A 22,121-nucleotide genomic window follows, 5' to 3' on the forward strand; every position below is an offset into this window, starting at 1 on the left:
AGTCTCTTATAAGGTGTGTCTACTCATTTATTCATCCCTGCATCCTGAGTGCCACCTACTTACCAGCAGGCCCTGAGCATCCAAGACAGACACAGCTCTGCAGTCATGGACCTCAGTGACTAAAAGGGACACACACTCTAATAGATAATGACACAATCCATGTGTTATATGGAGTGCTCCAAAGGAGAAGTGCAGGGTGCTAAAAAAGTTTATAGTGGGGGGATGGATAGATCAGAAGTGACACTCAGGGTGAGGCCTGGGGATCAGGAGGAAGACTCTAACCAGCAGTTCCAATAATCTGGCCTATGATTTTGCTTAAAACACTGATTCTCAGACCCCACTCCCAGAGATAGAGATTCCGCAGCTCCATAGAAAAGGCTGAGGAGCTGTGTTTCTGCTTTTGGTTTTTTTTTTTTTAAGTTTCCTACATGATTCTCTTGTACAGCCAGGTATGAGGACAACTGAGCTAGGCAAAGAAGGGAAAGAGCAAAACAGGCAAAGGGAACAGCTATTGCAAAAACCCAGAGGAAGGATTGAGCCTCGCTGCAAGATGCAGACCATCTATACAGGAGCAGGTATCTTCTGGAAGCTTCTTAGAAATGCAGAATCTTGGGCCCCATCTCAGACTTACAGAGGCAGAAACTGCATTTTACCAAGATGGCCAGATGATATTTACATACATTAAAGTACCCAGAAGCACTAGATAAAGGAAGGGCAGAACTCTGGCTCATGTCTTGGTATTCTAACACACCCAGCACATATTAGGCCCTCTGTAAATGTGTCTGGAATCAAGTTTTATGAATGCAAACTTTTATTTTATGAGATCTACCCTTTTCAGAGACTGTTAAGACTGATGGGAAGTGGGCACAGACATGGTATCCTGAGGAGCCTGTAAACTGGCACAATCTTTTGAGAGGACAATTTGGCAAAGGCATCAGAACATAAAAGATACAAGCCTATTAACTGGGTAACTTCATTTCTAGGAACTTAGAGTAAGGGTTTATATGAAAATGTCTGTGAAATATATGTCCACCGAGGCATTGTTTTATAAGAGCAACATAATGGGAAGAGCTTCAATTTCCATTTTACAAAGTATCTCAACTTTGTAAAAGTGTGTGTGTGTATTAAAAAGAAAAATACATCTAGAAAGTATTCTAGAAAGTCATATACCAAAGTAGAGTTCTTATTTCTAGTAGGAGGTAATGTACAGTTTTAATTTTCTTTTTTAGACCCCTCCAAATTGTCTGAAATTATTTACAAGAGGCATAGACTGTTTTGTTTATAAAGGATGGAAAATGTTTTCATGTTCATAAAAGAAAACAAAACCCCCCACTTCAAAAAGTGGAAGCTACTTTATTTGGCTCATTGAGTCACTGCAGAAGATAGCTAGGGGGCGGAGGAGAGGAGGGAGGCGGCTCCCGACAACCAGAGGCTGCTGGTTACTCTATCCAGTGGTCCTAGCTCTGGCTGCATCCTGGGATCACCTGGGGAGCTCTCCAACATCACCCATGCCAGGCGCTCTCCTCAGACCAATTAAAAATATAAATCTCTTGGAAGTAAGACTGGATACTGTTATTTTTAGAAGTTCCCCAGGTGACTCAAATGGTTCTGATTCTAAAGAGTTGAGGAATCTGGGGAGTCTAGCTTGAAAGAAATGTGTGCATCATCTACCTGCCTGTGATATGATGTGTGGTGTTATGGCTCTCCCCAACAATACTAGTTCAAGTCCAGCCTTTTGGGTGGAAAAAAAATGATTGGATGAGTGAAAACTGATCCCAATTACCTTCTAGAGTCAGCTGTCCATCTGTGTGAGGGGCCTCCCGTCTGATTGCTTTCTAGCTGCATGCACAGTTTGACGATGGGATGGCTCCAAGAAGGGGCTTGCAGGTCTGGTTGGAAGCAGAATGAGCTCCTGGTGAAAACCACAGTGCAGGATGTCATATCTTGAGAAATTATAAAGTGCCTTCTTATTTCTTTCTCTTCTGTCATACCACCATGTGAACTTGTTCCCTCTAAATGAGTCAGTGGAAATGAGAACACTAATTTACATTACTGTTCTGGATTTTTAAGTACCATCAGGTTGGCTGTACTGGCACAGCTCAATCGTCATTTGAGATCCACCAAGTCCAGGGCATGTCACATGGGAATTAGAATCGTCAAGGAGACCCAGACACAGATGCCCTTTCTCCCCACTTTTATTGTGTTCTGAAAGAGTCCTCCCTCCTCTGTCTCTTCTCAAGCTGCTTCCCAGTGGATTCCTACTTTCCAGGTCACTGGAAATACTGGTGTGCTCCTCTCCCCCAGGAAACATTAGATACTGCCTCCTTCTGTCTGGGAGCTGGGTGAGTCTTCGTCTCCAGATAAAACAGTGATCCTGTCTTTGATCAGATTGGCAGGCTGCTACCTGACAAGTGACAGCACTTCTTCTCTTCTAAAGCCAAAATGGATTGCCTGGGTGCTCTAAGCCTGGATACACCAGTATCTGAATTTGGTTTTTCTTTGTTGAACAGAGTTCTGTTTTCTCTTTTCATGCCCAATGGTTAAGTGAGGCGATTTCCTATTCATATAACTCCAAAGTCACTAATGGAAGGTAGAAAAAGGCAAATCAGTGAAATGTTAATAGTTATTGAGAGATTACTGGGTACAAGACAGTATATTTGGCTCATGGGTTAACAAAAGGTTGGCTTATTCAAAACCATGCTTTAAAAAAAGTGACAGTCTTTTAAACAATAATGATTGTCTTTTTTTTTTCTTTAATGATAATATTAGCCAACATGAACCTAATTGGAAGAAGTTTGGGGATTTGGGGGCAGTGGAATTTCAAATTAAATACAAAGCTTGAGGTAGATAAAACTTTAGTACTTTTAACCAAAGGCTGTTTGAGTATGCAGCATATATTTTGTTACCAATGATGGAAGAATTGAATTAGGATAGGTTGGAGAGAAGAACAATGGAGAAGAAAGAGACAACCAAAGAATAGTTTGGGATAGGCCTTTAAGAATGTTAAGAATAAGTACCCTGCTTACCACAGAGTTAGCTATTCCAATTTGGCTGGTTAAACTCTCCAGAGCCATGCCACATCCCCACACGTTGCATGACGCTCTGCCACCACGTGCCACTGTTCTACTATTACTGCATTCATAATAGAGGAAGGGAAAAAGAGACTTTGATAAGGGTGAAGGAAGAAAGATAGGCTTTCAGATCCTATTTGGAAAGAGATGCAGAACTGGAGGTGGGGGTGCATCTCTGATGACCAGAGCATGTGGCGTTAGAGGCTGGCATCCCGGCCATTCTAGCTTCAGAGCCTTGGATAAATCCCCCGACCTTTTTGACACTCAGTGTCCTCTTCTGTAAACCATATCATCACATTCCTGATGGTATTTTGGAAGTTATTAAGTGTAGACCCTACAGGGATGTGTCTAGTGTATTAGCCTCCAGCCACATGGGGCCATTTAAATTTAAATTAAATAAAATTAAGTAAAATTTAAACTTCATTCCTCCAGTTGCACTAGCCGCATTCCAAGTGCCTGGTAAACACACGTGGCTGGTGGCTGCTGTACCAGACAGCACAGGGACACGTTCATCTTCCCAGAGCTCTACTGGGCAGTGCCGCTCAAGGGGGCCCACTGCTCTGGAGCAGGCATTCGAAGTTCAGCTCTGCCACTTTGTAGCTGCATTCAATGCTCTGTGCCTCAGGTTCCTTATCTTTAATTTGGAGGTGGTTGAAAATATTAGTGAAAGTAGTGTTGTAAAAATTTTATATATATATATATATATATGTGTATATATATAAATTAACACCATGCCTGGTACAGTGGCACCTGTGTGGCTCAGTTGGGTTGGCGTCTAACTTAGCCTCAAGTCATGCTCTCATGGTTCGTGGGTTCAAGCTCCATATCAGGCTCTGTGCTGACAGCTCAGAGCCTGGAGTCTGCTTGTGATTCTTGTCTCTTTCTGTCTCTCTGCCCCTCCCCAACTTGCTCTCTTTCTTTCTCTTTCTGTCTCAAGAATAAATAAATAAACACTTTAAAATTCATGCCTGGTACATAATAAACATCATATAAGTGATGCTATTATTTAGGTAAGAGTCACCCAAGATAAAGCATGGACAGTATCTGGGATATTGAAGGGGATGGCAAATTTTTTTATGTTGATTCATTTTTGAGACAGGGGGTGGGGTGGGGGCAAGGGGGAGGACCAGAGAGGGAGAGGCACAGAGGAGCTGAACAGGCTCTTCACTATAACAACAGAGAGCCTGATGTGGGGCTCGAACTCACAAATTGTGAATTCATGACCTGAGCCAAAGTTGGACGCTTAACCGAGTCATCCAGGTGTCCCAATGGGCAAATATTTCTATCTCAGGTGTACAAATATAGAAGGCAGAGAAAAAAGACACTCTAATTGGAGTACTATGACTTGTTTTTTTAGATATATATGACCATTTAACCTCTTAGTTTCTAGCTTCATAATAAGAGACTCTTTTTTGTCTATCTCACCTTTTATCTACTCAAAACAGAATGAGACCCAGAATTGAAAATAATAAGGCAGGTGTTTCAAACCTTTCATGTGCCTAAGGGTAGTTAACCTCTTTATACTTGGGAACTTCTCACTAACTGAATGGATGGGAGTTCTGGTCAGACCCAGACGGCAGGTGGGAAGGACTTACACGCTCAGCACTTACCTGTGGCAGGTGGAACTGATTAAGCATTCTAGATGCCAGGCTCTGAATGCAGAGGCTCATTTGTTGGGGTACTCTTCAGTTGTCAAAATATAAAACACAATTTGGCACATCTCTTTTCCCACCCCCTCCCCTTGGTTCTGGAGAGACTGTGCTTCTTACAGATAGAGGACCATGGGCTCATGGACCTCACTGATTCAAAACCTAGTGAAATGGGCTCTTCTTGGGCGGCTTCTAAACAGCAAGCATCTCTCTACAAGAGAAGGCATAAAAGAATAGGTTAGATCTTAGCCTGTGTCTTCTGGGGGAAGGACAGAGGTCAAAGACACCAGGGAAGCAGGTCCACCAGCCTAGTTTGGCAAGGGGACTTTACACTTTCAACCTGAGCCTCAATCTCAGAGAGGGCAACAGCTTGAGACAGGTCAGCTCCAAGCACGTGTCAAGGTGCAGAGCGGGCCAAATAGTCCAGGTGGACCTGAAAGTTTGTAAACCATCTCATACTGTACCTCAAGGAATATTTTTATTCTTGTTCACATTTATCAAGCAAATTCTCCCATTTCTTTTTCATGTTGAATTAAAAGACATTTAGATAGTCTCTTTCCCCTTCAGAACCACTCTCAGCAAAGACATTCCAGACATCAAGGCACAATGGCTTCTTGATATTGACTCACACTGACTAATACATGGTCACATCAGAATCTCATTCTGTGATTCCATGAATAGTAGGTACTGTATTAATAACTAAAAATGTACCAGCAGTAGGGATCATCTGGAGGATGTGTTCTTCCTTTTAAAATCCCATTGCACTGAAGAAGGAGAAAAAAATCACAATAGCTTATTCCTAAAAGAATGATAGGAGGTCATGGTCCAGCCTGAATGTCACACACACACACACACACACACACACACACACACACACACACCTTATGCCTCTCACTGCTATAAGATGAAATCCAAGTCTCTTCTTAGTGAAGAAATGAAAGTGTTTTGAGAAGGAGAACTTCACTGTGTTGAATGCCTCAAACAGGTTAGGTAAGAGAGATTAGGGCTAAAATATATTCATTGGATTTAGCAACATGGAAGCAACTGGTGACCTTGGCAAAAGCAGTATTGGTGACAAGAAAGATGCGGGTGGCAGAATGGAGAGGGTCGATGACTGACAAGATATAAAGTGGAGATAGTCCTAGTACGATAGTATAAGTATAACAATAGCTAAAGAGAGCATACTGTTTGGGGGAAGAGAAGTGTTTTTACTTGTTTGCTTTCTAAGACGAACCTACTGGAAATAATTAGAATTCTTACAATAGTCCATGAAATTATTAGAATTAATTGCCTGTGCAGGATGATCAACATGGAAAGAAAGAAACCCAAACGATAAGAAACCAAGTCCTACAACTGAGGTATTTGCTTTAGGGGTGGAGTCTATCTTCCCAGCACGGATTAGCTTGAGCTTTGTGTAGAAACTGGGAAAATCCCACTTTCAGGCTCCTGGTGAGTTCAAACCTGCTATATAACCAAGTGTGATTCTGATTCTGTAACGAAGTCTGAGGTTTCCCTGAGCCTGAAAATTCTGTCTCCAATGTGAAAAGAACAGTAATGATACTGGCTAATCTAATTTTATGGTGGGGGGAACAGATCCTAAAATGATTCTCCATAATAAAGATGCATAAACACATAACTACAAAAATCAAAGATGTATCTCCATGGTCAGGAATAAAAGTGTGCTCATTATTCTGGGATCTTCTGTGTTCTGTTTTGGTTTTTAATTAAATTCTTCTTCTCTGATTTTAAGAGATACATGCTGCCCACCACAAAAATGGAGTAGAAATCCTGCCTATAGAAATCATTCCTCCATCACCCTTAGTTCCAAATTTTTAACATTCTAGCACACTGCCTTCAGAAGGAGAGAATGAAACGGGATTGCACTCACTACACAGTTCTATATCCTTTCTTTATAGTAGCTTTAATTTAATATAGCCTGAGTAATTTTTGTGTCATGAAATATTATTTTAGAATAATATTTTAATGTGTGCTTACTATTTATTCTTTGAATAGATCATAATTGATTTAACTCCATCCCTAGTTTGGGGCATTTAGATTGTCTCTAGTTTTTACTACAATAAATAATATTGCAATAGATGCTTTGAAAAAAATTTGTACCTGATTATTTCCACATGATAAATTTACTTTCCAAAACATTTAGGACAGATGACACTCTCATCACCAGTGAGTGGAAGTATTGTTTCTTTGACCACCACCCACCCCCACCACCCCCACCATCAGCAATGAGTGCTTTTTTTAAAACTTGGCCATGTTAATAAGTGAAAATGACTTCTTTTTTTGTCATTTCTTTGAATATTTGTGATAACGGACATATTGCCTCATATTATTAAACATTTATATTTGCATTAACAGTTGCTCTTTACTGTGCTTTATAAGGAAAACATTCAAGCTAAAGAACTTGCAGAATGGAAACATTTTTAACTCAACAATTTGGAAGTAAGCACTTTTCAGTTGAATAGCTTGTAGGTTGAAAATTCATTTTATTTTTTTAGAGAGAGGCAGAAAGAGTGCACGTGCAAGCACACACACACGAGCACACATAAGCAGAAGAGAGGCGGAGAGAAAGAATCCCAAGCAATCTCCACTGTCAGTGTGGAACCAGAGGTGGGGCTCAAACTCAGAAACTATGAGATCATGACCTGAGCCTAAATCAAGTCAGAAGCTTAACCAACTGAGCCACCCAGGTGCCCCTGGAAATTGGTTTTAAACTCCCTGGATGAAACCTGATATTTTTCTGTGATTTCGTGCTGTTGACATTGAAAGATGCACTCCCAGCTTTCAGATTTCCTAAGGAAGTGACAGATAATAGTCAGGAAAGGAATCTGCCTCCAAAGAATTCTTTGGGCTATGGATCCAGAATGCACCCTGAGGGCCTGCAGACTAACCAACCCTGCATGCGTGTACCATTCTCAAAAGAGGCTCAGAACTTAGAAATGAATAGTGCACCCACAGGACAAAGCACATCTCCATTTTTCAAAAACATGTAAAATTCCCGAGCTATTCAAGTCTCAATTATTTTCCTCTCAGATGGAAAAAAAAAGGAATGAAGCAAACTGAAAAATATACCTTATTTTCTATGGTTCATACTCTATGACTTAGGAGGTTTTTTACTCTCTGGTTGGAGTCTAAAAGTTGCTGCATGGAACATCTATATCAAAAAGTGCAACTCTAAGCTTAATTCGATTTTAATATTTTAACACTGTGTAGTTTTCATTCAGTCTTCTCATCATTTAATGAATATGAAAGAATCAAAAATAGATAGATATAATTTATTTATCATCAGACATACTTATTTTTAGAAAATTTAGGTTCCCAAAGGGATTTGTGAAGGCATTCAACAAAAAGAACTTTCTCATTTGTAAAATCTGAGACTTGGACCAGTTGATTTCTCAGGTTTTATATTCTGTGATTTTATGCACAAAGAGTAATTAACAAAGAAAGTCATCTTACATTCTAATAGATATCTCAAGATAGCAAGGGTTGTTACAAACTGCTATTGTAAATTATATCTTTTATAAAGAAATATTTTGTGCCCAACAGTATCTTAAGCACTGTAAAAGAATCTTTTTTTTACAGATATTTCTTGATTACCTGCTATGTACCAGTCCCTGCTGTGGTCACTAGGTATTAAGCAAAGAACAAGATGGACGAAATCTCTACCTTCAAGAAGTTTACAGTCTAAAGGGAGAATGCAGACAATGAAACTGTAAACAAATAAATATCCAATGGGGGTAAATTACTCAAAAGTAAATAAATAGGTAAATAAATGGATAAATGGGTAAATAGATGGAAGAACATTAGGGAAAGAGGACAAAGACCAGGCTACTGGCTTTTTAAAAATTATTTCCAGATAATTTTTAAATCTATTTCATACATGACAGCAAAGTATAAAATTTTTAAAAAGTGTTTCTCCTTAAATCCCCACTTCCTAGTTCAAGATTATTCCAAATTCAGTTTGTATTTTGGTTTTTATTGTTGTTGTTGCTTTCACTTTAAATCAAGTTAGTTAACATATAGTGTAATAATGGTTTCAGGAATAGAATTTAGTAATTCATCACTTACAGATAACACCCAGTGCTCATCCCAGCAAGTGCCCTTCCTAATGCCCATCACCCATTTGGCCCATTCCCCACCCAACACCCCTCCAGCAACCCTCAGTTTGTTCTCTGTATTTAAGTTTCCTATGGTTTGTCTCAAGACATGGCTACTTTTAACTCAGGTAGTTCGGGAGGACCTCTCCCACAGAGTAACATTCCAGCTGAGCCTGGAATCAGGAGGACAGAGCCATGCAAAGACTTGGGGCAAGGGATCCCAGGTAAAGGAAACAAGTGCAACCCTTGAAACAACAGGCATATTTACTGTGTTTCAAGAATAGAAAGAAGGACACCGTGGCAGCACCAAGAAGGTATTTAGGGGTGAAGTAGACACCAGATAGTGCAGGGCTCTGTAGACCATTGTAAGGAGTTTGGATTTTATTTTCTTTCCAAAAAAAAGTAATAGTAATTGGAGAATTTTAAAGAGATCCTAACCCTCAAGTGTGTAACAATCTGTGCAAGCAATTGAAAAATACATGCTGAGTTGGGGCTCTGCAGGAAATCAGAGAGAAGGAGGCCCAAGTGGTTAACACACATTTACTGGCAGATGGAGTATGAGCTCAGCTTCAAAATAACATGAAAATGTGGATGGCTGTAGGGGAAAGTTCAGAAAAACAGCAAATAGGCTAAGAGTAAAATTATTATAATCGGTGGGGAGACATCCCAATGTTACAATAAATGGTCACTTCATTGGCAGGCTTATCTTCCTGGCCAACTCGGGAGCTCCTGGAGGAAAGGGGCCATCTTCTTCCTCCTTCTGTCCCTGTGTCTTGCACACATGGTGCCCGACATTTGCTACGTGCTCTGAACCCATCAAAGCAGATGGTGTGTATTGAGAGCAGTACAAAGAAGAGTGGGGCTGGGTATGTGGAGTCAGGCTCCGTTAAGAGCTAGAAGTTCACAGAGCATGCAAAATGACCTACATCAATTAAAACGGAGATTCTGATCACTTGTCTGTTTATAGCTGTATCACATATAAATGGCCATTATCAAAACTTGAAGGGTCCACTTGAAATTATCTGACTTAAAATGCAGACTCTTTAGAGTAGTAGAAATTTCCTTTAGGGGCAAAGGAAGGAATCTCAAAGAGACAGGTGACTGACTTCCAGAATAACTGAATCCACAGTAGATATAGAGGCCTGGGTATTGGTTAAGACACAGTGAATAGAAATACAAAACTGTTTCATGTATGAGCTGCACACCCAGAGACACAAAGTCAGTTATTGACTTGTGTTTAGCCTTTCTGCGAGGAGTAGCTGCAGGGATGTGCCTACTGAAGGATTTTCCTCAGTAACATGGGGGAAGCCAGCTAGTTAATCATGTGAATAATAGCATTTGGAAGACTCCTACAAGAGCCATGTTTCTCCAAACTAAATGAGGAAATGCCCGTTGAGGCCAAGTCACCAGGAAGAATTTTGAGATACATTAAGCACTTTTGTCCATTCCCTTAGGTCCTAGAAAAGAGCTTTTCTTTTTGGCCATTCCTAAGTTTACTATAGGTTATTAAGTACATTTAAAGAACATATTGAAACCCACTGATCCAATAAATACAACAATTTAGGGAGGGCATTGATTCTTGTATTTTAGATAATGTTAGCTGAAATAAAATGAATAACCACTAGTGCTTATTATAATTACATATTTTCCCACTTATCCTTAGTATTCATTTTTGTTATTTCTTTTTTTCTTGTTTTATTTTTTGTTATTTATTTTTAATTTTTATTTTCTTAGTATAACTTATCATCAAGTTGGCTAACACACAGTGTATACAGTGTGCTCTTGGCTTTGGGGGTAGATTCCCATGATTCATCGCTCACATACAACACCCAGTGCTCATCCCAAGAAGTGCAAGTGCCCTCCTCAATGTCCATCATCCATTTCCCCCTCTTCTCCTCAACCAAGAAAAATCCATTTTTAAGGGAACATTACTACATAGAACATTACCACAAATACCTAGTTTTCCTTGGGGGATCATCCCAAGCCTGACATGAGAGTGATATCATTCAAAGAAAGTGTAGGCAGTTCTATTCACCTGCTTAAATATGGAACAGTAGGGAGGGACCCGGGTGGAGGAAAGAGACCCACATTATCACATTACCTGGTGTGTAGGCTGGAATAAGTCATTTCAGTGTTCAGGCCCTGGAGCCACCCATCTGAAAATAGCTGAATGAATTACTCTACCAAGGGTATTATTTAAGAATTAACAATGGGCAAATGTAGTTTGGGTTAAGTTTTTGTTGTAATTAGGGACTGAACTTTGGAGAGAGGATGTATGGGGAAAAACTGAGCCAAGTATTTTCAGAAAAAGAAAGAGAGAGGTGGAAGTTTGCCATAGAGTGTAGGACTAGGAAGAGATATGTCCTTGAGGAGTATGAAAAAGGCATGCAGACCGAAGAACCACCCCTCCGAAGATGGCCACATCCTAATCTCTAAAACCTGTCACTAAGTTCCTTCACATGATAAAGAGGATCTGGTGAGGTGACTAAATTAAGGATCTTGAGATGGGCATATTAATCCTGGATTAACTGGATGGGTTGATGTAATCACAGGGGTCCTTACAAGAGGGAGTCTGGAGGACAGAGAGGAGAGAAAATGCCATGCTGCTGGCTTTAAAGATGGGTCGTGGGACCCCAATTCCTGATATTCTGTGTCTTGTAGTAATTTGCAACCACAGCAGCTCCCACTGAGTTAGGCACATAGTAGAAACTCATTAAATACTTTTAGCAATGATTAATGCAATTTCTTAAATCTTTCCTACTGGCATGGAAAAATTAACTGATTTTCTTGTGTGATTTTTCCCTTCTGAAATAAGTGTTCCCCCACTAAGATCTGATTAGTGCAGAGTTTTTCATTTCCTCCGGTTTTGCTCATATTGCCAAAGGTACAATGAATAACACAGGATACCACACAGAGACCCAAGACCCTGGACCTATGATCAATGGGAAGAAAGAGTGGAAGGTGACATCAGACTGTGACATCCTCCCTGACTGGGTTGTTGGAGGAGAAATGTGGTATCTCAGTGCTGAATACCCAGATCTCTGAACAAGCTTCTCCTCAATTCTTCTGCTTACTCGATGCCAGGCATTTCCGTGAGACTGTTTCACGACACTTTCTGCCAAATACGTTCGTAGGTAATATTCTCACCCCTGAAGGGTCAACAAATAAGGAAGCAGAAGGAGAAAGGTTTTTAAGCAGAAATGTCCCAGAGCAAGCAAAGATCAAATATCCTCATGGGGTTTTATAGATATAGATATATAGATACATGTATATATGTATATATTTATGTATATATTACTCCCATATGTGTGTATGTGTATATGTATATTATGTATTTGTTTATTTCTAACAAATAAGGTTAAAATGACTTCTCATTGTTTTGTTGTGTTTGGTGTCACAAGGAGATGAATTTTGGATTCATACCGGTATTCAAAGGAAATCAATATTCCTACCTTTACAGAATTAATTGTGGAAGTATAGGAATGAAGTTCAGAGTCTCTTTCAGTTTGTATATCAGATGCACAGACTTCTGCCCATTCCAGAAAAAGCAGCCTCAAAAACATCATAATACAATTGCTTTACCTAATACATAGAAGGGAGTCCATGAGATAAGTTATATTATTGTTTGTCACAGCTCTGCACATCCTCCTTTATAAGAGAAGTATGCAACCTCACGCATACTTACCTGTCTTCAATGAAAGGACTATACATCCCACCCCATTAACTTTGAGCTTGGCCATTTGCTTCACTTTAATCAATGGAAACCTGCGGGATTCCAGTTCCTACCAGAAGCAGAAGAGGCATTGCACGTTTCCACCAGTCCCTTGTTCTTGGCTTGTGCCACAAGAGAACAGCATATGTTGGGTAAGGATTGTTCCTTTAGCTTGACTGTCAGAATGAGAAGGCACGTGGAGACTCACAATCCACACTGAGGAGAAAACCTGAAGCCAATCCACAACCTGGAGTAGAGTCATAGGAAGAGATAAATGTCACCGTTGTAACGTATTGAAATTTGATGTTGTTTACTGCAGGAAAAGCTGATTAATGCACTTGATACCATTACAGAAACAGAAAAAGAAACAACAAGCTGAATTAGAAAGGAAGCTGAATTGGAACAGCCTCTTTTGCTTAGCTACTCAATTGCCAGAGATCCAAACTCCCCTTTAAAAACATTCCAAGCAAAACAAAGCCAGCTGTGCCTGAGTTTCTGCATATAATGTAAATGAAATAGCACATTGTTAAGTAATATGGTAAGTGACCAAAAAATACTTAAAATGGGTTCCATCAATCAAACATTTAGCAAAGACAAAATTGGGAATATTAGCAATCTAAAAGTCAGGAATCCTAGTTTTGAAGTCAAGGATACTTCTGAGTCAATTTGTTAGGCACCAGCATCATATGATTTAGGACACACACGTATACACACACACACACACACACACACACACAGCTAGACTGAGCAGCATGACTGCTTTGTCATGGTCTCAAAATGTCAACAATGATAAACTGCAGACTGCCCAGGAAGTATATATCAAAATGTGATTGATCTAGAAGCTGTACTATGTGAGACACTGCTAATCACTGAGGAAATTGAAGATGTTCAGTCTGGGGAAAATAAAACTCCAAGAGTTCTATTAGTTACCTTCAAAACCATGAAGACTTTTCCTGTAAGGGGATTAACTGTAATCTGCATAGATACAGAGAGCAAAACTGAGGATAACAGGAGAAAGTTACCAGGACACAGGTCTTAATTCCATTTACTAGGACATACTGTAGGATGGAGGAGACCCTGGGACTCAGACATGTCTGTACCTGGCCACCCAGCATCAAGTTATAGTGATGGACAGGCAGGCACATCCACAGCCAGGGTGCAGACACAGAGCCACATCTGGCAAACTTGAAAGGAATAGAAGAACAACAGAAGCAAGTACTTAGGCAGAAAATCCACCCTCAAAGACTGGCTGAGTTAGCCACAGTAAGCGACAGGCATAGAGGTCAGAAGTGGACCATGTTTTGTTTTGTTTTTTTAATTTTTTTAATGTTTTATTTATTTTTGACACAAAGAGAGACAGAGCATGAGAGGGGGAGGGGCAGAGAGAGAAGGAGACACAGAACTGGAAGCAGCTCCAGGCTCTGAGCTAGCTGTCAGCACAGAGCCTGACGCGGGGCTCAAACCCACGAACATGAGATCTGACCTGAGCTGAAGCCGGAGGCTTAACCGACTGAGCCACCCAGGAGTGGACCATGTTTTAAGGGATAGGGTGATGACTGTAAGTGAACCCACCATGTCCTAGGCACCTCACAGTATTTGCACATCCTGGGGAGAAAAGTCGAGGGCATAAAAGAATGAGTGCAGGTGTAACACCCAAAGGCCTAAGCAGATCTGCTAAAAAGCCCATTTCGATAGACATAAAAGGAGCAAGCCATTCTCTTCAAGTACAAGAAAGATAAGAACAAATCTCTTGGAGGAAAAGTATCAGGACATGGTCTATAGCCAGAAGGTACCCAAGGGAGTTTCAGCAGAGAAAAGCCCTGGGTGAGGACTGCACAGCCGGCCAAGGGTCTTCTGAGAACTGCCTAAGGACGTGGAGGCAGTGGGGGGTGGGGGGATGTCAGCAGTAGGGGACTTTAGACCTGGTCAGGGAGCAAGGTGATGTGAGCTTGTGTTCCTGTGGCACCACAGTGTGCCAGGCACTGTGCTAAAAGCTTCACACATATTAACTCCTTGGCTCCTCACCACAACCCTGTGAGCTACATACTCGTATTATCCCATTTTATAGATGTCAAAACTGAAGCACAGAAAGGCTTCATCCAAGGTCACTTATCTAGGAAGGGCAGGGGCAGAATTCAAACCCAGAGAACTCTATTACTGAATTATGTCCTTTTTTAAATTTCCTTTTTTTTTATTTGAGAGAGAGAGAGGGCAAGCACGTGAGCAGAGGAGAGAAGCAGAAGGCGAGAGAGGGGGAGTGAGAGAATCTTAAGCTGGTTCCATGCTCAGCTCAAAGCCCCATGCAGAGCTCAATCCCATAACCCCGAGATCATGACCTGAGCCAAAATCAAGAGTCAGATGCTCAATCGACTGAGCTGCCTGGGCACCCCCTGAATTATGTTCTTTCTTTAATGTTTTTTTTTGAGAGAGAGAGAGTGAGCAAGCAAGCAGGGAAAGGGCAGACAGAGAGGGAGAGAGAGAATCCCAAGCAGGCTGTGTGCCCAGCATGGAGCCCAACAAAGGGCTCCATCCCACGATCGTGAGATCATGACCTGGGTTGAAACAAAGGGTCTGAGACTCAAGGACTGAGCCGCCCAGGCACCCCTGAAGTATGTCCTTAACCAGGTCCCAGAAGCTCGGCCCAGAGGAGGAGAAATGGCAGACTGGTGGGGAAGAGTGGCAGTGCAGGACCCCGGGATATGGGACAGGGAGGGCCTCAGAAGACTCCTCCAGATCCTGAAGTCACCATGTAGGGTTCATCAAACCAGGCACCTTTTGCTGTTACCTCATTTTACCGAGGGACAACAATTAGAAGAATTCTGCAGCAACCACAAAGGTCTAACTCCGGAAGGGGCTGCTCCCATCAGCCCATATTCCCCACTGCTCCAGATGTTCCAGCAAAGGCTGGGCCACTATTTCTAGAGGATGTTGTGGAGGGATTTCTGTAATCCCTTGGTGTATTTGCAAAATCAAATACTCATCAAAAACTGGGATGAGTTTTGGTTGTTTACTGTTTTGTTAGTCATCATTTCCTTCCTCTCCTCACCTCCAAAGGCAGGCTCCGGCCTAATTCGATAATCCTCCCTAGTCAGTCAACTTCTAAGGCATGATTATTTTCATCCTGACACAAACCTGCTTTTACTGTCATTATTCGGGGAGTCCACTGAACCCTCAGCCACACCAGCAAGCGCCACAATGATGAGTCTCTCCTCCCAGAGGCCCTGTAGGCCTTTCTTAGTTAGAGCTGTGAAGTATTTTGAGAAACTTGAATTAAAGTGCTAGAGAAAGCACAACACACATTTATTGCTCATCTTGGAAAGACAACAGCAACGCGCTTCCAAAACTATCTTTGATTAACATAATCTGAGGGTAATGAATATGGATATTGTCAATAGTCACTTCGAAGCATGTTTTCTTGTACATTTTGTTCTCTCCAGTAAATTTCCAACCAAGAAAGAAAATGCCCCAAGTTCCTGTTTGCATCCATAAAGCAAACACTCAGAGGAATCACACAGAGGGAACAGAGCCAGGCAGGAACGCTCACCACCCTTAACCTTTGTTCCAGTTGGTTTTCTATGTTTTCACCACGCTTCTGATTATCTATCAAATAAAAGCCCTCACCTCCCTAATAAGCCTGGTTATTTCTCAGCATCCTTGTGACAGTTTCTGATGAAGGTAGATCAGAACTAGTATCCCAGGGGGTGTCTCTAGACCGCACAGCATCCGTAGTCGCTGCTTGCAGAAGACAGATGCCAAGAGGCCCAGCTTCCTGCCCAAAAAGAGAAATAGAAAGTACCTGTCAGACTTGTGGCCCCCTGTGCAACATGACAATGTATTAGTCAGGGTCCTCTAAAGAGACAGAACAAGGAGGACATATACAGGTACATATGGGGGGATTTCGGATAGGAATTGGGTCTCATGCCATGGAGGCCAAGAAGACTCATAGTCTGCTATCTTCAAGCTGGAGACCCAGAAAAGCTGGTGGCATGACTCAGTATGAGACCGAAGGCCTGAGAATCAGGGAGGAGGGACCAATAGTGGAAAACCCAGTCTGCATCTAAAAGCTCAAGAACCAGGAGCACCAATGTCCAAGAACAAAAGATGGATGTCAGTTCTAGCAAAGACTGAATTCACCCTTCCTCTGCCTCTCTGTTCTATTCCGCCCTCAGTGGATCAGAAGATGCCCACTCACATTAGGCAAGAGGCCCTTCTTCACTCAGTCTCCAGATTTAAATGCAAATCTCTTCTAGAAACACCCTCACAGACACAGCCAGAAGTAATATTTCACCAGCTATCTGGGCATCCCCTTGCCCAGTCAAGTTGACACATAAAATTAATCATGATGGGAACTATCTGGTTGTCCACACCCAGAGCTTTAGTCTTCCCTGGTGGCACAGGGCACTGGACCCAGCCGTGCCCTGCTAGCACCACCTGGGGAGCCTTAAAGAATCCCTATATCTAGGACACACCTCAGACCGATTAAGTTGGAATTTCTGGCGTGGGAGCCAGGCAGCAGTGTTTCTGGAAGAATCCTGGGTAATTCCAGCATGCGGCCAAGGTGGAGAACCACTGCAAAGGGACCAGGAGATCAGAAAACCCTTTTACCGTCCTTCAAAAAGCCAACATTAAGGCCACCTGCATTTACCACTGCCCTGCTCTGCCGTGGGGCCACTTTCCTCTTTTCTAACACGACTGACCTAGGAAGCTCTCCCTGGCCCTCTGACAGCTTATCCCCATCCCTCCATGTCCCTTGTCCTCATCCACAGGCTGCTGTGGAACTGCACTGGTGATGGCTCTCTGTTTGCTAGTCTGTCTCCTCAGCAGCGGGGCCACACCTCCCGCGCCTTTTCACTCCATCATGGAGCTAACTTATCATTAGGACTTGATTCTTCAGTTAACTCCACAGCAGCTATAATGAGCTTTTAAAACCATAAATATCTGGGCGCCTGGGTGGCTCAGTCGATTAAGCATCCAACTTCAGTTCAGGTCATGATCTGCTGGTTCATGAGTTCGAGCCCCACGTGGGTCTCTGTGCTGACAGCTCAGAGCCTGGAGCCTGCTTCAGATCCTGTGTCTCCCTCTCTCCCGGCTCCTCCTCCCTCCCTCTCTCTATCAAAAATAAATAAATAAAAATAGAAAATAAAACATAAATATTATATGTTACCTGAATAAAACCACACAGTGACTTCTCACTGTGTTTACAGTAAACCCAAGCCCTCTTTTGGCTTACAAGCCCTGTGCAGGCTGCCCCTGCCCACCTCAGGTAGGAGGGTGGGGAGTAAGGACGTGAACTCTGCAAGCAAGCACCACAGGGCCAAGTGCTGGTTCCATGGGCTCCTCCCCTCTGGAGAAGTTACTGGATCTCTCGGGACCTCATCTCTAAAAGCGGATATGTTATCAGGATTATGTTAGCTGGCACACGGTCTACCAGGGCACTGGAATCCTCCTCCTCCTCACCCTGTCCCAGCTTCACTTAGCCCCGGAACAGGCCACACCTGCTCGCCCCCAGGAGCGCTGGGCAAGAACGATTTCCCCGTCGTCACTCAGGACCAATGCCATGCTGCACAGACTCTCCTCACCCCTTTGGCAGCCAGTTTTGTGTCCTTCATGACCTGTCTTGGTTTGCTAAGTTGCTATAACAAAGCACCACACACAAGGTGTCTAATGTTTATTTATTTTTGAAAGAGAAAGAGAGAGAGAAATCTGAAGCAGGCTCCAGGGTTCACACTGTCACCACAGAGCCCCACATGGGGCTCAAACTCACAAATCGTGAGAGCATGACCTGAGCCACAGGGGGATGCTTAACTGACCGAGCCACCCAGGCACCCTCGAACTAGGGGTCTTAAAAACAGAAACATATTGACTTCCAGTTCTGGAAGCTGGAAGTCTGCGATAAAGGGACAGCAAGGTTGGTTCCTTCCATGAGGAAGATGCACGTTCCATGGCTTTCTCCCAGCTTCTTGTGGTTTGCCGGCAAACCCCTGGTGGTCCTTCGCTTTTTTTAGATGAGCCACTCTGGCCTCTGCTTTCATCTTCACATGTCATTCTCTCTGTGTCCAAATTTCCTTTTTCTACAAGGACACCAGTCATAGTAGATTAAGTGCCCACTTTATTACAGATGAACTCATCGTACCTGATCACATCTATAACAACTATTTCCAAATAAGGGCACATTCTGAGACACCAAGGGTTAAGACTTCAACATACAAATTTTGGGGGAACACAATTCAGCACATAACATATCTATTCCTCATCCCTCCCTGGAATTATCTGATTTTGTTTGTCGTCCTGTGTGTTGTATTATATTCTTTCTTCACTGAATATCATTGTTTATGTTGTCCAATTTTTCTGCAATAGGACAATACAGAAAATAGTAAAAGATAGGCTTTTCAGAAAGGAAGTGAAAACCAACCTTATTCCTTGCATTGTGATTTAGGAGTTCATCACTTCCCATGCTAGACTGAAAGGTCTGTGGGAGCAGGAACCGTGTCTTTGAACCCACCCCACCCCCAGCCCAAGACGGTGCCTGGCACATAACAGATGCTTGGTACATGCTAACTGAGTTGAAATTAAATAAGTATGTACATTATGTTCCCCCAAGAGTCAAGATATATGTGACAAATTTTCTCACAAATCTGGAAATCTTTAAAAAAGAAAAAAAACTGCTGACACTCCAGGCTTTGAGATGACTCTGCATATACAATGGTACTATCCCACTGTAGAGATATTTAAGGTCTGGTCAAGAATTAAAACACGGCATGAAGCAACATTGTCAAATCTGGGAGGAAACTTAACCAGGAGATCCGTCACCCAACCCCTATGAACCAAACTGCCACATTTCTCCTGACTCTTCCAATTAGGTTGTGTTTGCAAAGCCTTTAGAAGCAGACAAGTGTTACATTAAGTGCTAAGCAGTATTAATTAATCATATTGGTAGATTGCATGGGCTGGTACTTCTTGTAAATGTAAATGTCATACGCTCATCAGCACAGCCCTTGGAGCAACGTTCAGCTGTGCTCTAGGAGTTCTTTATAGAATTGTTCTTTATAGAAAGTAGTTTCATATCATCTTTGTATTCCCTAACTCGTCAAAACCTTGGGAATTGTCTAATATAATAGTTCTCAGCTCTGTCAGGCCCAGTGCCTCTTTTCTGTAATAAAGATTTATTATACATCTCTTCAATATCCTGAAGCAAAATGCATGAAAACCCTGTGTATATGTAACATATTTTGGTATGTAAACACTCTGGCTAGCACACCTGGTGCTGTCAGATGCTCTCCCTGTATGAAGAATTGCTGTCAAGGTGCCAATTCCAAACGGCAGGCTGTTACAGACGTGTGTGAGCTGCAGTACCATGGCAGGGGTGGGGAGTGCTGGAAGGTGGCCTTGAGTTTCTGAAGCAGTGAAGAACTCCCTTTTTGGTTCCAAACTAAAGAATTTACAATCATCCTTCAATTTTACTGTATAGTTGCATTCCTGAAAAAGTCAATTCACTTGTATTTTAAAACCATCCCTGAAAACACCTGTATGTTTATATATAAAAGATAATTAAGTTCGGGGCACCTGGGTGGCTCAGTCAGTTGAGCGTGTGACTTCAGCTCAGGTCATGATCTCCCAGTTCTAGAGTTCCGACCCCACATCAGGCTGGCACTTGCTGCTCTCTGTGCAGGGTCAGCTTCAATCACCTGTCCCCCACTCTGCCCCTCCTCTGCTTGTACTGTTTCAAAAAAAATAATAAAACATTTTTTAAAATTAGATTTTAGGGTTAGATCCTCATAACCAGAATTTTCACCTACAAGAATGTCTTGGAGATCATTGAAAATCGGATGACACCATGCCCCCCAGTTAGCCTCTCTGGGGCTCACCCACCAAATGCAAGGAACACTTCCCCTTTCTCAATCTTTGAGGGCAAAAAAAATGCTCAAAACATTTTCACTTCACGGGAGAGCAAAGTTTCAAAACAACTCCATGGGGTGGGACTGTCCCTCTTAAGAGCCATACATCTAATTTTACATCTTTACATTTTTAAAAATGAGGATGTTGTATCCCCAGAGAATATGCCCCCAAATCACAGACCAAGTCTTGGCAGAGTCAGGTAAGAAGCATTTGAGAATTGAACCAGTGAGCATTTTCCACATGGTAAGCGTTGTCTTGAGCTCTGTTTAGACACTCATCTAATCTTCATGTCAACACTAGGCAGGAGGCTTTAGTATCCCCATTATTCATTATATTGTATTATACATTATATATATATATATATATATATATACAGTTGAAAGTGAAGCACAGAGACATGAGGTAACTTATCCAAGGTCCTATAGCAGGAAGTGGCAGAGCCCTGACTCAGACCATCTTCTTCAGAATGACTTGGGGACACAGTGCAAATGACAAATTGTTACTTAGGCCTGGAGGAGACACAAAGGGGGGAAAGGCACCCCTCCTGCATTATGAGTATACAACGTAGACCAGGTCAACCAGTCAGTATATTATTGACCTCCAACCATGCCTCCAAATGATGATGTGTTCCTGCTTGGTCTCATCTTCTCCTTTCTTGTGTTTTTCCTGCAGACATTCATGCCCAGAAGAAGACTGCTTTGGGTCCCTCTGGACCTTTCCTAAAAAGAAGATCCCTATTCACTAAATGAGCTCCAGAAGCACCCACTAAGGCTTCCACAGCTCTCTTCCATCAGTTGACCTTCACCGTAACCCCTCTCACGCAGGATGAGTGGCTTCCTTGCCTCCCTGGACCCCCGGCGGGTGCAGTGGGGGGCCGCCTGGTATGCCATGCACTCCAGGATCCTGCGCACCAAACCAGTGGAGTCCATGCTGGAGGGAACTGGGGCCACCACAACCCACGGCACCAAGCTAGCCAAGGTGCTCACCACCATGGACCTCATCTCCCTTGGTGTTGGCAGCTGCGTGGGCACAGGGATGTACGTGGTGTCTGGTCTGGTGGCCAAGGAGATGGCAGGACCCGGTGTCATTGTGTCCTTCATCATTGCAGCCGTTGCATCCATACTATCAGGTAAGTGCCTCAGGACAGTGGGAAGCCTGCAGAAAGCACTTTTGCCAGTCTGTTACTGTGCATTTTGCTCTTCTAGAACACTCAGTGGTGAGATGCATGAAGTGTCACCAAAGGGATCATCAGACTTTTTGGCCTTGACTTCCAGGGATTCAAGGCTCAATTGTAGTAGCTTCCTTTTCCTTTGGTTTTTCTATACAAAGAATTATTCTGGTGCCCAGCCTCCTCCCCACTTCTCTCTCCCTGTCAGGTCCTAATGGCTCATTTTTATTATAACTCTCCCTTTCAATGGAAGATAGGTCAATCCCTTAGTGGAGATGTGGATATAACTAGGATTATAAATCATGCATAAAGGATAGGCAGAGTAGCAAAATGACAAGTTACTAAATCTGATATGATTGGGATTTGATGAGCCAAAAACTGGCATTGTGACCCCCAAGCGAAAGGAGAGCAAGCTAGGAAACGTAAAGCCATCGTGAGAATCACAAAGCACCATCTGCCACAGCACTTCAACAGATTGTATTCTACAGAGGTGGCTCAACGAGCGCTATCTCT

At 42.5% G+C, this 22,121-nt stretch overlaps 1 protein-coding gene across 1 annotated transcript in view; it reads left to right on the forward strand.

The window, feature by feature from the left end:
- Positions 1–22,121, forward strand: part of SLC7A14 (solute carrier family 7 member 14) — a 107,686-nt gene that overhangs the window by 34,588 nt on the left and 50,977 nt on the right. The window contains exon 2 of the mRNA XM_029940777.1: positions 21,113–21,569. Within this exon, the coding sequence (XP_029796637.1) occupies positions 21,266–21,569 (304 nt within the window). The 5' untranslated portion in view covers positions 21,113–21,265. The remainder of the gene's footprint in view (positions 1–21,112; positions 21,570–22,121) is intronic.

The sequence above is a fragment of the Suricata suricatta genome, chromosome 5 (genome assembly GCF_006229205.1).
Source record: "Suricata suricatta isolate VVHF042 chromosome 5, meerkat_22Aug2017_6uvM2_HiC, whole genome shotgun sequence".
Classification (NCBI taxonomy): Eukaryota; Metazoa; Chordata; class Mammalia; order Carnivora; family Herpestidae; genus Suricata; species Suricata suricatta.